This window comes from Monodon monoceros, unplaced genomic scaffold, assembly GCF_005190385.1.
Source record: "Monodon monoceros isolate NGI ecotype Baffin Bay Population unplaced genomic scaffold, NGI_Narwhal_1 Super_Scaffold_3, whole genome shotgun sequence".
Classification (NCBI taxonomy): Eukaryota; Metazoa; Chordata; class Mammalia; order Artiodactyla; family Monodontidae; genus Monodon; species Monodon monoceros.
Window position 1 is genome coordinate 97,904,870 of NW_021703780.1, and position 12,846 is coordinate 97,917,715.

The following is a 12,846-nucleotide window of genomic DNA, read 5'->3' on the forward strand; positions in this document are numbered from 1 at the left end:
CAAAATCCCACCATCCTGTGGCCACAGCTGACAGCCCCAGGGAGCCAGCTCAGCAGCTGAGTGTGGCATCTGGCTTCCCTGCATTCTAGAACTGACAGCCAGGGGGGCCCCCCTGACTCAGCAGGCATGTGAATTCTGGAGGCAACAGTTACACAGCTTGGCCTCAGTCTCCACATCCATAAAAATGGGGAGACAGCAGTCCCAATCCATGGTGAGATTATTTGAATGAAGTACTCAGGGCAGTGCCTGGACACAGTCGGCCCTCCCCAGGCCTTGACACTCTTGTGATGAGGCCCTGGGATCCCTCAGGCTGATGGGAACTCCCCAGAGACTTCTTGGGTCTGAGAATGATACCCTGTGGGTGTAGAGGGCAAAGAATGTGCCCCTACTATGAGCACCCTGGAGCCTGGTTCTTGACATGAGTTTTTACTTACTCAGCAAATGGATGCCTCTGAGGGCAGGGCCTGTCTTAACCACATTAAAACATTTATCAAATGAATGCTCTAAATCAGGGACTATCACCCATTTCATGGATGAGAAAAGTGAGAATCAGAGGGGTGAATGATTGCTCAAGGTGACGTAACTGGGATGTGGCTAAGTCAGGACTTGAATCCTGGTTTCCTTGACTTCAAAGGCAGGACTTTTTTCACCCCTCCATGGAGAAACTCCAACCTAACCTCATTTAGAAGCCCCTGTATGTGTCATTTAAATCCATGTTTGAAGAGGTAGCCTCTGGCCTAGATTGGACTCTTTGCCACTCCATATTCTTTGGGAAACAATGGCTGTATCTGATGCAATTTGAGATGGAGTTTAAAATATTCCTAAATCTAGATTAAGCCTGACCCTGGGCCTCTGGATCTCAGTGGTTTCAACTGTTGGTTCTAAGGAAAACCTCTGCAGCTGAAGGCAGAAGTTGGACCTGGTCATCCTGAAAGTCCTCTGACTCTCAGATGCCAGTGTCTCAATGCCTCTTCTAAAGAACAAGGACTAAAGTTAAATTTTTTTTTAAAAGGGGGGGTGGCGGGGAAAAGGTCAACCCTAGCTCATTCTGACAAATGCAAAATGAGGGTTCAGACTCAATTTAAGTGGCTTTCAAACTTCCTTTTTCTTTTTTTAAGCAGAAAGGTCCTTTTAACAAATAAAATTTAAGACGTTCTAGCAGATCAGAATGGACTTCTTTCTAGTTCAAGTGGGGATCTTGGGGCTATTGATGGAAGCACCTGCTCAGCATCACCTTGCAGGCAGCCACTGGAGTGCCCACTGAGAACCCAAAGGCTCCAGGGAACCCAGTTTGACAACCACTGGAGGGCAGCAATGCAAACTATCCCTGGAAATCTCTTTGAGGGGGACAAATAGGTCCAGAAAATATTCCCTTTGGTTTCTAGGGGAAACTACCTCTGCTTGACCACATTTTCTTAAAATTAAACTTTTTGAGATAATTATTTGAGATCACCACATGCAGTTTTAAGAAAGAACACAGAGACCCCCATGTACTCTTTCCCAAGCTTCACCCAATGGGAACATCTTGAAAAACTATAGTACAATTTCCCAACCACGATATTGACACTGATACCATCAAAATACAGAACATTTCCATCACCACAAGGACCCCTCATGCTGCCCTTTTATAGCCACACCCACTTTCCTTCTCACTCCTCCCCTCCCTGATCCCCAGCAACCACTAATCTCTTCTCTATTTCTATAATTTTATTTCAAGAAAGTTATAGAAAAGGAACCATACCGTTTGTAACCTTTTGCGATTGGCTTTTTTCACTCAGCGTTAATTCTCTGTAGATTCATCCAGGTTGTTGTATCAGCAGCCTGTTCCTTCTCATTGCTGAGTAATACTCCATGGTACACAGGTAGGGCCCACCCCACCCAGGGCTGCTGGACCCGGTACAGAGGTTAACAGGGAACCTGGCCTCATCTTGAGGGCCTACTGTGTGAGCTAGCTTGAGTCCAGCACACAGCGGGAGGTTTTAAGAAGGGGTAGGATGCATTCTTGTCTCCATGCCCCTTATAGCCCATCCAGGAAGCAAAACATGTGAAGTGCCACAGTTGTGGAATTCAGAGCCAAGTGAATTTCGTGAACACGCTTCTAACAAAGTAATTGCCAACAGACATCTTTGACACGATCTGGGAAACCTGAATATGGACTAAGTATTAGATTATTTATGGGTTTTTGTTATTTTTGCAGTTATGTAAAAATACCATCTGTTGGCATGGCAGGCTGAAGCGATTACTAGTGACAGGACATTGCGTTTGGTATTTGCTTTAAGCACTCCAGCCTCGGGAAAAATGGGGGAGGGGGAGAAAGGAAGCACGACTGACCAACATTGACAGTAGCGGAAGCTGGGTGATTCGTACGTTGGAATTCATTACATTGTTCTTCCTACTTCTGTGTACGTTAGGATATTTCCATTTAAAAAAAGTCTTGGAGCATGCTGTGTTACTGGACTTACATTCCACATCTGGAGAGAGGCGGTCTTGTCCTACCATAGTGTCTGGACTGTGGTTTCCATTGCTTTGCTTGAAGCCAGTATTTAGCGACCAGACACCAGGAGACTCCTGGCTGCAACTGCTGTTGTGGAATCTCCCACTTTGGATTGTATCAGCCTTGGTCATCCCATTCTAGTGCTGTCTGGTTTGCAAGTATAGTTCTGCTCTTGAGGAGGTGTCACGAATCTCTGTAAATAAATGTGTGAGTTGTTAACCTTTATGATGAATAGAAAGACTGGAAGGAAGAGAGGGAGGTAGAAAAGAAGAAGGGAGGAAGGAAGTAGGGAGGGAGGGAGATTTTTTAAAAGGCTCTTGAGAGCATCTTGAGATGCAAGACCCAAATGTTTGAAACGGGCTCACCTGTGCTGGAAGGACCCAGAGCCTTCAGCCTGGGAATTCTCCTAAGAGCTCGGGCAGTGACTCACCTGTGAGCGATGTCTGAGCGGACTCAAGCCTGGGCAGATGTCACAGGATGCATCTGTCCTGTAGGCGTGAGGGGCAGACCCAGGGCACCTGATGATGGAGCCTGAGGTTGTGAGTATACAGGCATTCATGTCTGGAACGCTGGCCCGGTTCTCTGCCTGGAGGATGTACTGCTCCTCAAGGTCTGGCTCACACGTCCCATCCCTCTCCTCTGTGTCCCCACCATCCTTCCCTCGACCATCATACATCAGCATATGTCTCCCCTACAAGGTGTAACGATAATAAAAACAACCAATAGCTACCATTCGCTGCAGGTTTGCCATGTGCCAGGAATTCTGCCAAGAGCTTTGCCTTATTGGGTGGGTGCTATTATTTCCATTTTATAGACGTGGAAACTGAGGCTCAGAGGGACTGAGTCACTTGCCCGAGGCCCCACAGCTAGAGGTGACTCAAATTCAGCTCTGTCTTCTCACTAAGTAGTTGTTCTTAACCACATCCCTGATCAGCTTTCCTCTATACCCCCCTGTGCTTAGCACACGGTCTGGCTCTTTGGTAAGTGCTGACAGGAATACTCACTGCTTGGATCCTTGGCTCCCCCCACAGGCTGGGGGGCTGTCACCCTCTCCCAGCAACCTGCCTGCCTCGTTCACTCCTAAAAGATATGATAGAACAAGAGGTCAAACTTGTTTGCTTCAAGCCACAAAAATCTTTCTCCATCCCAGAAAGAAGTGGTTTAGTATTATGAATAGCCCTCAAGTGGTTCAGTATTTTAAATAGCTGGGAGACCCCAATTTGAGTGCTGGCTCTAGCTGTGTGACCTCAGCCAAATCACTTAACCTCTCTGAGTCTCAGCTTCTTCATAGGTCAAATGGAGAAATCACCTGCCCCACACAGACAGCACCTGAGAGTACTAAGCAAGTGTTCCTTTTTTAGTTCTCCAGGAGGAGGCCAAAGGATTCCTTTAGTGCCCCTCTGAGGTGGACTGGCATCTCACAACTTGGAATACCAGGAGATGGGCAGAAGCCCCTGCTGAGGTCCAGACAGAAGAAGTGGGACCCAGAGGGAGCAGCCCAGCCTCTCACACGGCCGAGTGAGATGACTCCTGGGGCAGGGGCTGTTTCTGGGGGGGAAGGGAGTGGTTCTGCTGCCTGGGCCTTCTCCTCAGGCAACACCTCAAGCCCTGGCCATGTACGAGTGGGGAGAAGCATTTGCCAATAAATTCCATCTTCAGACCCCTGTGGGGCACCTCCTGGGGGGAGGGTCCAGGAATGAACCAGTCCTGCCCCCCATGCTAGGGGTATAGCGGGCACATGGCCACCAGAATAAAGACTACATTTCCCAGTGCCCTAATACCTATGGGTGGCCAATGGGTTGTAAGTGAAGTATCAGCTTCTGAGAACTTTCCTTAAAACACATCTGGCAAATTGCCCCTTTTCTCTTCTCCTCAATCCAACTAGATGGAACGTCGGTGTGTGACAGGAGTCACAGTAGCAATATTTGACTATAAGATGATCTTGGGCAGTTTAGTTATAGTGAGAGGAGGAATCTAAACAGCAACAGGATAAGCCAGAAAACAAAGAACAATGTCTTCAAAGTGCTGAAAGAAAACATCAACTTAAAATCCTAAATCCACCTAAATATTTAAGAGCAAAGGCTTAATAAAGACATTGTCAGGCAAAAAACTGACAAAGTTTATCATTCCCAGATTCTTGCTCAAAGAACTTTCCTCATTCCCTAGATGAGGAAAAAAGAAATTGAATATGGAAGTAAAGAATCAAAGAAGGAATTGCCGGGCTTCCCTGGTGGTGCAGTGGTTGAGAGTCCGCCTACCGGTGCAGGGGACACGGGTTCATGCCCCGGTCCGGGAGGATCCCACATGCTGCGGAGCGGCTGGGCCTGTGAGCCATGGCTGCTGAGCCTGCGCGCCCGAAGCCTGTGCTCCGCGACGGGAGAGGCCATGGCAGTGAGAGGCCCGCGTACCGCAAAAAAAGAGAAGGAATTGTTAGCAAAGAAATTGGTAAACATAGGTAAATCTAAGTAAGTGCTCTCTAAAATAATAATAAACAACTTGAGATGTATAAACAAAAGGTAGAATCCAAATTCATATTAAACAATAATACATATCAGACTGGAAATATTAGAGTTAAAGCATTTTAAGATCCTCATATTATTCAGGAGGAGGGTAGGGGTATTGATTAACTTACAAATTAAATTAAGTTATAAATGATTTAAATTACAAGTTTAAATTGTTTTTGATAAATTATAAATTTAAATCTAATTTTTAAAAATTAATTTGTTGGGCTTCCCTGGTGGTGCAGTGGTTGAGAGTCCGCCTGCTGACGCAGGGGACGCGGGTTCGTGCCCCGGTCCGGGAAGATCCCACATGCCGCAGAGCGGCTAGGCCCGTGAGCCATGGCCGCTAAGCCTGCACGTCCGGAGCCTGTTTTCTGCAACGGGAGAGGCCACAACGGTGAGAGGCCCACGTACCGCCAAAAAATAAATAAATAAAATAAATAATCAAGTTGTACTCTTAGGATTTTTGCACTTTGATGTATGTATGGTAGATTTCAATTTAAAAAAATTTTTAAACCTTTAAAAAAAAAAGAATATAAGTGAGGATAAAAGTCGACCAACCATATCAGTAATCACGACGAATATAAATGGAGCAGACTTGCCACTTCAACAAATTGGACTTAAAATATTTAATCTAGCCATCTCAGCTCGCTGTAGCAAAGGTAAATTATTTTAAACTTCTAATTTTGATACAAATTATCAACTCAAATAAAGTGGCAGAAATAATACATAGAGTCCCATGTACCCTTCACCCAGGTTCTCCCAATGGTGACATCTTATATAACTGTACTACAATATCAAAGCCAGGAAACTGACACTGATACAGTACCATTAACTAGACTATCAGCCTTACTCCATTTTCACCAATTTTTATATGCATTCATTTGTATGCACAGTTTCTATGCATTTTAGCTCATGTATAGATTCATATAACCACCACCATCATCAAGATACAGAGCTGATACACCACCACAAGGAAATTACTTTGTGCTATAAACCTTTATATTTGTGGACATTTTAATAAATGATGCTGAGGCAACTGGGTAACCATTTGGAAAAAGTAAAATTAGATCCATATCTCCTACCATACAGAAGAATAACATATTTTTTAATTGCATGGCAAAAATCATCATAAAGTCAAAGACAACTGACAAACTGGAATAAAACGTTTGCAAAATATACCATATATAAATATACCACATATAAAGAAGACTTCACGATTGAGGACAGGACTTCCAGTTTTAACACCAACACACAAAGAGCTTGGAAGCCATCATTCCCATCCTTGCAACAAGAAAAGGCTGAACAAACTGAAAATCAACAACTTTTCTTAGACCCAACTGAGAAGTGAGGTCGAAGGGCAAACACCACCCCAAAATTTAAAGAGGCAGGAGAATCTCGAAAGTTACAGCTGAGATCTGCTTCCCTATAGCAAAAGCCACTGGAGCCATAAGCTGGTAGGAACACTTTTACGGCAATTTTGACAAACTGAGGGAGGCTGACTGGGAACTAGCGGGAGAGTGAGAAACTCCTGGGGCCACAGCCTTAAGGGAGCCCCCCATACTTTTGTGGGTTTTACCTCCAGGCACCTCACTAAGTTCTCATAATGAAGAGAGCTCCCCTCTGAGTTCTGAGAAGGGGAGGCAAAGAGTAACCTCTGCGAAATACACCCAGAGTGTTCTCCATAACAAAGGCCTACTCTCCAGGAAAAAAGTCTTTACAAATCCTTATCCCACCTGTTTTTGGTGATTATAAATAAAGCTGCTATGAACATTTATGTACAAGTATTAGTGTGAATATATGCTTTCATTTTTCTTGGATAAATACCTATGAGTGTAATTGCTGGGTCATATGATAAGCATACTTTATAAGAAACTGCCAAACTGTTTTCTAGAGTGGCTGTGTCATTATTTATTCTATTTCTATAACATACCCAAATCTGTCCACTTCTTCCCACCTTCACCACTACTGCCCTCATGCAGCCCCCATCACACTTGACTGCACGACTGCTCAGCAGTCACAGGGGTCTTTCCAAAACACCAATCATGTCACCTCCTTGCTTAATGCCCTCCAGTGGCTCCCTAGAGATATGACATAAAATCCTAACTAACTCCTCAGCTTGGCCTGAAAGGCTGCAAATGATCTGGCTCCTGCCCACCTCTCTGACCTCACTTCCTCCTATACTTGTTCCCACCTCAGGACCTTTGCACTTGCTGTTCTGTCTGTCTGAGGAGCTCTTCCTGCAAAACTTTGCCCAGCTGCCTCCTTTCCTCTGTTCAGGTCTTAGCCCAAATGTCTCTTCCTCAAAAAAGGCCCTCCCTGAGTAACATGGCTAAAGTTGCCCCTCCACACCCAGGCACTCTCTATGCCCTCACCCTCTTTTGTTTTCTGTATAGCTCTTATTTTCCTTATCTAATCGCTTACTTCCTTAATGCTCACATCCTCCATTAGAATGTATGGTCCCCAAGGGGCAGAAGCTGTGTGTGTCTAGTCCCCTGCTGTGTCCCTACTGTCCAGAAATGCACTGTCCACTATGGTAGCCACTAGCTGTAGGTGGCTCTTTAAAGTTAATTAAAAGTAAATAGAAATAAGTATTCCATTCCTCAATCATACTAAGTCACATTTAATTTAAGCCACATTTCAAGTGCTCCATAGCCACATGTGACTGATGGCCACCATAATGGACAGTGCAGATGTATAAAATCTCCAACACTGCAGAAAGTTCTGTTGGACAGTGCTACTCTAGAGCCCAGGAACCCATAATAACTGGTACCCAAGAAGTGTGTTATAAAATAAAGATTAATTTTATCCCTATCTTATGGGTGAGAAGAACATAGCTCAGAGAGCTTGTGTCATTACCCTAAGTCCACACAGCCAGGAAGCAGCCTGGCAGGGATTTGAACCCAGGGTTGTCTTGCACATGCGACTCACTTTCCCAAGAGCCAGCAGCCTCCTGGCTGTTTGGAGAAGTTCTGCCACTCTCCTCGTCCTCCTACAGATTCTCCCACCCTGAGCTTGTACCTACCTGGGGAGAAACTGAGCACAGCTTCATTCTGGGTAAGAACTGTTGCCCAGTCTGGGGTCAGTCCTGATTCCATCCCAGATTCACTGGCCATGTGACCTGCAGCAAGTCCCTTTGCCTCTCTGGGCCTCAGCTGTGTAGCTATAAAATGAGGAAACTGGCCGTGATGTCCTGAGGGTTGGAGGTGGCAGGCAGGAGGCCTGGGGCGATAGGGTACACTCCATATCCTGTCTGGCTTTGGGGTGGACCGCATGCGGAGCAGGGTGGGGGTGGAAGTGCTTTGGTTGGCTTGACCTACAATAGCAGCTCCTGTTCCTTGAATGCCTACAGATGAGAAAGCTGAGGCTTAGAGAAGTCGAGTAACTTGGCTAAGGCCTCACAGCAGCAGAACTGACGGAGGTGGGGTTCGAACCTGAGACTCTCTGTTACCATGCCTGTGTCTCGCGAGCAGGGTTGAGGCCCACAGGAATCATAGGGAGAGGCTGTCCGGCGATAGGTGGTGAGCTTCACGTCTGTGGGAGTGTGCAAGCCGGTGATGGGCCGTCTGCAGGACTGGCGCCGGGCCGAGACCACAGAGCTACTGGCGGGCCCCTCCCGCCTCCCGCCTCCCGCCTCCCGCCTCCCGCCTCCCGCCTCCCGCAGCGGCGGCCAAGGCTGAGGCGAGCGCTGCGCCGCGGGGCGGGGCGGGGCGGGGGCGGCTATTTCTGTTAGCTGAGCGCAGCCCGCGTGCGGCGGGGGAGGGGGCCGTGCCGCGCCGCCATATTCCTTCCCGTCGGCGGCGCCGCGGCGCAGCCACCATGAGCACCGCCGCCTTCCACATCTCCAGCCTCCTGGAGAAGATGACGTCCAGCGACAAGGACTTCAGGTGCGCCCGCTGCCCGGCCCCCGCCTCTCCGCCCCGCCCTGAACCCCCGGCCTTGCCCTCCCGGAGCGCCGGCCCTCCCCCGGGACCCTGCAGCCCCCATCTTTGCTCCTCGCAGCGGGCTCTACTCCTGCCCCCGAGACGCCCCCTCCCCGCCTCTGCGCCCGGCGGAAGCTCGGGCTGAGTTCTCCGCGGATTGCTTGCCCTGTCCTCTCCGGGACTCCAGCCCAGCTGCGTCTCCCACCGTGCAAACTTCAGCCCCTGCCTGCCGTCCCGCGTCTGAACCACAGCTTGCCCCTCTACACGCTTCCTCTGCCTCTCCTCTCTCCACTTATTCCCAGCCCGCATCTCTCCCCGCTTTTGATGGGCCCTGGCTCTCCTCTTCAACCCCCACTGAAGCCCTCGGTCTCTCCTTGGGGATCCCAGCGCCTGCCTCTTCTTCTCCGCATTGAAACTCGCTCCCCTCCCAGGACTACAAACCCCAGGGCTGACTTTTTCACTCGTACCCTCAGCTCTGCTCTCTTCTCAACATCACCTCACGCCTCCTCCCCGCACTTCATAGGGGCACCCTTTCCCCGCCTCCCTGGTTTGCTCTGACACCACCTGAGGGAGGGGGCTGGGCTGAGTGGCTTAGCAGACAGAGGTAGGTGATGGTTCTGGTGGGGGCTTATAGGTTTTGTGGGCCACTCCCTTTCTGGCCCAGTCCCCTCTTCCTCAGGGGAGACTGAGGCTCAGAGAGGGAAAAGGACTGGTCCATAATCACACAGCCAGTTTTGTGCTGTAAGGAGTCCTCAGAGAGGATATAGCCCGTTGAACTTTCTGTCACTTTACTCGCCCCCCCCCCACCCCGCCATTTTACAGATAAGGAGAGTGAGGCTCAGAGGCGAGAAGGGCCCAGGTGCAGTCACAAAGCTAGGAAGTGGAGAATCGAGGTGCACAGCCAGGTCAGTCTAACACAGAGGATGAGATCTCAGCAAGGCCCCCTGACAGCTAAGGATACCCAGGCCCTGCCCTCCTGGTCTGACCCCTGCCTTCGGCAGTTTATTCCTCAGCACCGCTCAAGAGGCCTTGCTTTAGTAGAGCCTCTGAGCCAGAGTCCTGGGTTCAGATCCTGCCTCCGGACACTTACTGGTTGTGTGACTGTGGATAAGCTGCTTAACCCCTCTGAGCCTCAGCTTCTGTTTCTGTGAAATGAGGATAATAACAGAACCCATCTAGAGGGTTGGTGTGAAGATGAAATGAGTTAATACATGCGGGATGCTTAGATTAGTGTCTGGCACCAGGTAAGCGCTTAATAGATTGACACTGTTGTGATTTTGGGCACATCAGAAATCTGCCAGTCCCCTCCCCTGTCTGGGCCTTTACCTGGAAGTTCTTTTTCTGCCCCGTCATTTCCCCCCTTCACCAGGCTAGCTGCTACTCAGGTGTACTTCTTTGGGATGCCTCCTGATACCCAGGCAGGGTTAGGCACCTCCCCCGGCCCATATTTCTGCTGCATAACTTTTTAAGCCTGGGAGACCCAGAGCTCCTGGACCTCTGGACTGTGCAGTCTCCTTTTGTGTCCAGAGCATGTTCTGGGTACACAGGTGGTGCTCAGTGAATGTTTTCTGTGTCCCAGGCTCCCTGCTGTCCAGTGTAATCTCATTCAGTCTTCCTGTCTGCCTGGGTGGTAGTGTTTGTTCTTCCTGTTCTCCAGAGGCTTGGAGAGGTGAAGTGACTTGCCCAAGGTCACACAGCCAGCCAGTCGCCGAGGGGATTTGCACCACTGTCTAGGCCCTCAGGTCCAGGCTCCAGGAGAGGGAATGGGCCCTGCCAACTGGAGCCTGAGAAGCCCTTCCAGTCTGCTCTGCTGGCGGCCCTGAGAACACTTAAAACCACCCCAAGCATACGAGGATGATATCTATTTTTAAAGTCCAAATACCAGGGGGCCTGACCAGCTGTCCAGGCACCCATGTGGCCGAGTACTTCAGTTGAGTCGCCTCTAGGGTTTCTCTGGAATGAAACTGAGACTGTGTCCTCTAGCTCCTGGAGGCCGGACGGTGACTGCAAGTGGGGGTCCCAGGCAGATGGAGGAAGCCTTCGATCCCTTTTGTCCTGGGCCCCCACTCTGTGGGCAGGCGGCTGCTCTACTCCCACTCAGACTTCAACAGTGAAATGGGTAAATTGAGGGGTCTTGCAGGAATTCCTACATCATTTATTGAAAACATAGTAGTATTGGTTGAGGAGCCAGGAGACCTGACCGGTGTGCTTCTTTTCCCAACTTGCTGTATGATACTGGGTGGTTCATGCAACCTCTCTGAGCCTAGCTGCCTCATCTGCCTCATGCCAAAAGCTGCTCGTCCTATTAAAACCTTCCAAAGGTGTTACGAAGTGGGGCAAAGAAAATTCCCATTTTATAAATGGAAAAATTGAGGCTGAGAGAGGAGTCAGTTGTTCAAGGTCACCCAGGTGATAAGTGTATGGCCAGTATATTTACTTAAAGCCAAACTTCGGTGCCCACACTCTTATCTACCAAATGATACCCTTTCCTGTATATGCCCTCTTTACGACCGCCACACACATATACACACATATGTGAGAACTGTGTTTGCAGGAACTCTGGGGTGTCAGAAGTGCTGGGGAGTATTTCAGAAGGATTAGTTTCTGAGTTTGGATTTCCACACAGCTGGTTGGCTCTGAGCCCTGTTAGGGGCTGGTCCTAACCCTCCTTCCCCTTCTGCCCTTACCCTGCCCCCTCAGGGCCTCTTTGGACCTGTTGTTTGCTGGGCCTGGAGTCCCAGAGATGAACTGACAGGCCTCTGTGAGTTCACAGTTCAACAGGGGAGACACTGGTGACCAAGCTTGCAGTGCAGTGTGAGAGATGCTGTAATGGAGGGGTGCAGAGTATCTGAGAGGGTCCTATCCAGGGGGACCAAGTGTGCTTAGAGATTGTGGGTGGAGGATAGGGCAGGGTGATGAGAGGAGCCTTCCCTGAGACTAGGACATTTGAGCTGGGCCCTTGACAGGTGAATGGGAGTTCAGTAGGTGGAGAAGAAAGAGAGAGACAGGAGGCCCATCTTGGGCAAAGGAGTCCATCCCTTGGGTTGCCAGGCTGAGCTGGGTCTCCATGGACTGCAGCAGAAACTCAGCTTCAAGGCCCTGCCTGCCTTCTCTGAACATCCCTTTAGCTGGACAGACTTAGGAGTGCATGTGGCTACCCCTGGCCTTGTCCTGGCTCAGATCCAAACCTCATCCTTCATCTTACCTTGGCTGCTTGTCCTGAGGTGGCCAGGCCCACAGGTGGGCATGGTCAGCCCTGCCACCCCCTCCTTGCCTCCAGCCCAGCCTCCTTTCTTCTCTCAGGCTTGAGGCTTATCCCAGCTGTTAAAAATAAACAGCTATGACACCGACAAGTACCCTCCTGCCTAAGGGGCCCTAGGGGCCACTGTGACATCCAGCAGCAGGTCTGAGCCTGCAGAGATGAGGCTGGAATCCCACTGTGACCGATTTTGCCATAGCAGGCTTGGTGGGACAGGGGGAGCGGGTTCTTGGTTGACTTGCTCAAGCTAGAAAGCAAGGCTGGTGTGAAGAGGCCTGGTTGGGGAGCAAAAGCGGGACGCTTTCTTTGGGGCCGCCACTCTCTGATGCGGACTTCACAGCATCTCTCCTCTCTGCTGTCAAGTGCCTGCAGGAGCCAGTAAACGGCTGCAGTGGGCCTGGGGAGAACCTGCTGACCTGGGGAGTGTGCATCTACCTACAGAGGGCAGCCGCCACTGCCTCGAGCCAGTTATAGTCACCAGAGACTGTTGGCCCAGCTGTATTCAAATATTCTGTTTTCAAGAGAATCTGGAAATCAGTACTTTTATGTCAACTCTTCTAATTTTTAAATGTCAATAAATAATTCAAATTTTCGAAGAACATTTGCCAGGTGGACACAGCCGAGGGCTGCCAGTTTAAGACTGCTCTCCCCTCCTGATCTTGGCAGGAA

At 49.4% G+C, this 12,846-nt stretch overlaps 2 protein-coding genes across 5 annotated transcripts in view; one reads left to right on the forward strand and one right to left on the reverse strand.

Moving 5' to 3' along the window:
* The window catches only part of TMEM40 (transmembrane protein 40), a 36,851-nt gene extending 34,291 nt beyond the window's left edge, over positions 1-2,560 (reverse strand). For all 4 annotated transcript variants that reach the window (XM_029241563.1, XM_029241561.1, XM_029241564.1 and 1 more), the window contains exon 1: positions 2,463-2,560. In XM_029241563.1, coding sequence (XP_029097396.1) covers positions 2,463-2,499 — 37 coding nt within the window. In that variant the 5' untranslated portion in view covers positions 2,500-2,560. The remainder of the gene's footprint in view (positions 1-2,462) is intronic.
* Positions 2,561-8,764: 6,204 nt separating this feature from the next.
* The window catches only part of CAND2 (cullin associated and neddylation dissociated 2 (putative)), a 28,564-nt gene continuing 24,482 nt past the window's right edge, over positions 8,765-12,846 (forward strand). Inside the window, exon 1 of the mRNA XM_029242681.1 lies at positions 8,765-8,882. Within this exon, the coding sequence (XP_029098514.1) occupies positions 8,815-8,882 (68 nt within the window). The 5' untranslated portion in view covers positions 8,765-8,814. The remainder of the gene's footprint in view (positions 8,883-12,846) is intronic.